This window comes from Physeter macrocephalus, unplaced genomic scaffold, assembly GCF_002837175.3.
Source record: "Physeter macrocephalus isolate SW-GA unplaced genomic scaffold, ASM283717v5 random_1233, whole genome shotgun sequence".
NCBI lineage: Eukaryota > Metazoa > Chordata > Mammalia > Artiodactyla > Physeteridae > Physeter > Physeter macrocephalus.
In genome coordinates, this window is record NW_021146871.1 from 4,888 (window position 1) to 8,813 (window position 3,926).

Sequence of the window (3,926 nt, forward strand, 5' to 3'; positions counted from 1 at the left end):
CATGCGGGATCCTCCCAGCCCGGGGCGCGAACCCGGCTCCCCTGCATCGGCGGGCGGACGCGCAACCACTGCGCCACCAGGGAAGCCCCTAGCCTCGGCTTCTTTAGTTTGAGTGAAGTCAGCGTCATTTTACCCAGAGACCCATTTCTGGCCCCGGGCGGGTTCCTCCCGCCCCGAGGGTGTCGCTGCGGTGATCGTTCAGGGCTCTCTGAGCTCACGCGGTGCGGGCCCCTCACCAAGACAGCAACCCTCCCTGCGGTGGCCGATCCGCTCGACACCCCTCCGGACAGGGACGTCCTGACTCATCGGGCGGGCCCTGCACTGCCGTGCAGCTCCCACGGGGGAGGGCTGGGTCCCGTCCACGGGCCCTGGCCCGGTGCCCCTCGGGCGAGATGGCTTCTGGACTCCTCACGTGCTCTGGGCACGCTGGCCGCCAACGCCCCGCTTAACCTCCGCGGCCCAGACTGATCACAGCCCTCCGGACCAGGCTCGGCTGGCGGGGGCGGGGGTGGGGTCGGGACGGCAGGTCTGTGAACAGACTCACGTGACGGAAGGGAAGGAACCCCCGTCGTTTCTCCAGCGGCACGAGAATATGTGTGGCTGTTAAAGACCGCTGTGGTGTAGCGGTGACGGTGAAGCAGATGAGGTGACGTCATTTACCGCGGTGCAGTTTGTGCCTTAGGGAACGGGTGGCACGTGACCTTGATGGAAATCCTGGTGCTACTACGGGTTAACCTTGGATAGACTACTCACCTCTCTGAACCTCAAGCCTATGACCTATATCTCCTGGGGCCCTGTGGACATCAACCGAGATCAGGCCTGCGAAATGCCCTTGACACCAAAGAATTATGCAAACGGGAAGGTATTGACAATAGTAACACCAAAAGACCTATCATAAGGCCAAGTCTCAGGGCGCAGAGGGGCTGGGGTTAATCTAGTCCTCCCCGAGTGCTGTCCACCACGGGGGCTGGAGAAGCAGAGCGCGGCGGGCTCTCACCGCTGTCCAGGCTCCTCTCACAGCGGGCTCGAGGCCCCCCGCGAGCCAGTGTCGCCCAGCTGCTCAGGCACCGGGCCAGGGTTTAAACTCAGCCGTCACTCTACAGCTCCTGTTCTTCCCACATGACACATCCCAGCACAGGTGTGACTTTCCATCCACGTTACCAAGGGCTTTCCCGCTTAAAGTCGACAGAGAACAGAGGGAAACACTACCTTCTTCAGCTCAATGATCTCGTCATACATGTCCTCCTTCTCTCTGTAGACAGGGGTCCCAGGAACATAACCTGCAGGGAGACACACAACCCTCTGCAAAGACTGTCTGCAAAGTAGAAGGAATTCTTGGCCATACCTTAAGGGAAACCTGGAGGTTAATGAAATTATCTTTTTTTTTTTTTTTTTTTAACTTCTTTCCCCAGAAGTAAGGAAACCAAAACCAGTATTGATATAGAAAGAAGAAGCAAGAGAAAACTAAAAGATGTGAACACGGGGCTTAATTATAGTGAAAGGATTAACGGAAGGAGTCAAAAGGAGAAGTGCTGTCTTTAGATTTTAAACAGCAAACAGATAAAAAGACAAACAAAAACAAACGTGGTCGTGTCATCACGCAGATGACAGCACCCAGTCCGACGTCTAACGGTAGGTACAGTGTACACTGCTCTCTGCTTCCGTGTGACCCCTCACGGGTCAGGACTCTGAAACACAGCAGCCTGAAACAGCGCCGCCAGCTAGCAGTGCGGCAAGGTGACCATCCCCGGCACCAGGACAAGGTTCCTCTGTGCTTCCCATGGGGCCAGGGCCCACAAGAAAAGCAGTAAAGCTGAGGGAGGAAGCACGTGGGTAAGACCAGACAGGAAGACAGAAACATGAAAAGCAACCGATTCTTTTTGGTGAGATCTGGGTTTTGTTTTGTTTTGTTTTGTTTGCGGTACGCGGGCCTCTCACTGTTGTGGCCTCTCCCGTGGCGGAGCACAGGCTCCGGACGCGCAGGCTCGGCGGCCACGGCTCACGGGCCCAGCCGCTCCGCGGCACGTGGGATCCTCCCGGGCCGGGGCACGAACCCGCGTCCCTTGCGTCGGCAGGCGGACTCTCAACCGCTGCGCCACCAGGGAAGCCCAGATCTGGGGTTTTTGTTATCCTTGCAGTTTTCATTTCTGAGATTGTTTATACAACAAATTTAAATACAACTCTAAGTTTAGGGAGAGAGGCACCACTGAAGCCCGGGACGATGTCTCTGTCCACATCGGGAAAGCCGCTTTCTAGGAGGGCAGGATGGACTTTCAGGGGTCACTGTCCTCAGGACACTCTGACTGAGGGCGCCCCTGATCTCACTTTGTCAGAGCACACCCACCAATCCCCATATGCCCTTCCGCTCTGCTTTGCCTCAGTCGTGGCTGTGTCACCATCCGTGTGCTCACCGTGGCTGGCAGAACGCCTGAGATTTGACCTCTTCATTCTTTCAGCTTCGGTCAAATAGTCAGGGGTGCTGCTGGGGGCGGGGGTTGGTCCATGCATGCTCCAAGGAGAGGTCTGATTTCAGGGCTGGGGTCAGACTTCCTGGTTTCAACGTGCATGGATTTAATAGGACGGGTACAGGCAGAGACAACGTAAGGCGCTGCCTCCGATAATCAGTCTTCAGGGTTGAAGAAAGCTTAGGGAGACCAGTGGTGTGTGAGAAACGCCCAGCCACCGGCCCGCAAAATAAACAAAGCCCTGATGTGTGGCGTTTGCCCACTCCCGTGGTGTGCGTATCCCCGGCACACCCGACCTCAAGCTGCCGGCGTGACATGGGACAGCTCACACGACTCCTCAAGCCAGCAGGAGCAGCTCCAACACACGACGGCCCGCGGCGCCCCGACAAGCCAAGACCCGGGAGGCAATCGGGAACCACGCCACGCGCTGCGTAAGAGCCGGGAGGCGCGATGTCTTTGAGAAGATCGAAAACGGCGCGGCTCAAACGAGTCGAGTTAAAGGCTCTGTGCCAAGTCACCCCCCGAGATTTCTAAGACACTCCTCTTGAGCAGGAAGGGTTTCCCCCGGGCGACCACATACCTTGCTTTGAGCTTCCCAGACACAGCTGCTGGGGGGTCAAGGACATCCGGCCCCTGAGAGGCACGCTGCCCGCTGTCCTCAGAGACCTCCAGGAGGCCACTTTTCTCGGCTTAGAGTGATAAGGTGACTCTACAAAGCCAACGTGTGGTTTTAGAGGTGCAAAGTATCAATGCCCGCCCAACATAGGTGCTTCAGAGAGACAAAAACGATAAAGCAAAATAGTCACAAGGGCAGGACAACCCCAGATGGACACGTTCTGACAAAAATTAAAACTAGGGTTATGAGTTGTAGGGATACTTACATTTGTTTTTTTACTTTTTATTATAGAGAAATAACGGGACATTTATTTTAAAATATGAATCTCAAATTCTACCAATATTACAGTACTTAATTTCCCATTCAGTTTTTTCAGATGCATATGTATTTCTATACATTTGCAGTCACAGTGAACACACAATTTTGTATCCTTTATACTTAACACTGTAAATATTTTTTCACGTTGCTGTCGATACATAGCGTGCAAGTAATAATATTTAGAACTTGATATGTAAAACGGCTAGAAGAAATGAGAGAAAAATTAGATTTTTCCAGGGCATTTTTGATTTTGTCATCAAAACAACGGAAAGGTTTTAAAATTATATTTTAATCTGGAACCTTACCTCTAATTATGTGAAATGTGGAGATTATGCAAACCATGCAAAACCAAGCTACTCATAAAACATGCTTATATTTCTTAATTACCAAAGAAATTTACATCTGTAGAAGGTCCCGGGATTCTAAGTCTAATACATTTTTTTTTTTTTTTTTTTTTTTTTTTTTTTTTTTGTGGTATGCGGGCCTCCCTCTGTTGTGGCCTCTCCCGTTGCGGGGCACAGGCTCCG

General features: G+C 52.9%; 1 protein-coding gene across 1 annotated transcript in view; it reads right to left on the reverse strand.

Annotated features, from left to right (window-relative positions):
• Positions 1-3,926, reverse strand: part of LOC114485534 (IQ domain-containing protein E-like) — a 17,061-nt gene that overhangs the window by 3,260 nt on the left and 9,875 nt on the right. Inside the window, exons 4-5 of the mRNA XM_028487138.2 lie at positions 3,046-3,174; positions 1,210-1,280 (exon numbers count right to left, since the gene is read on the reverse strand). Of these exons, the coding sequence (XP_028342939.1) occupies positions 1,210-1,280; positions 3,046-3,174 (200 nt within the window). The remainder of the gene's footprint in view (positions 1-1,209; positions 1,281-3,045; positions 3,175-3,926) is intronic.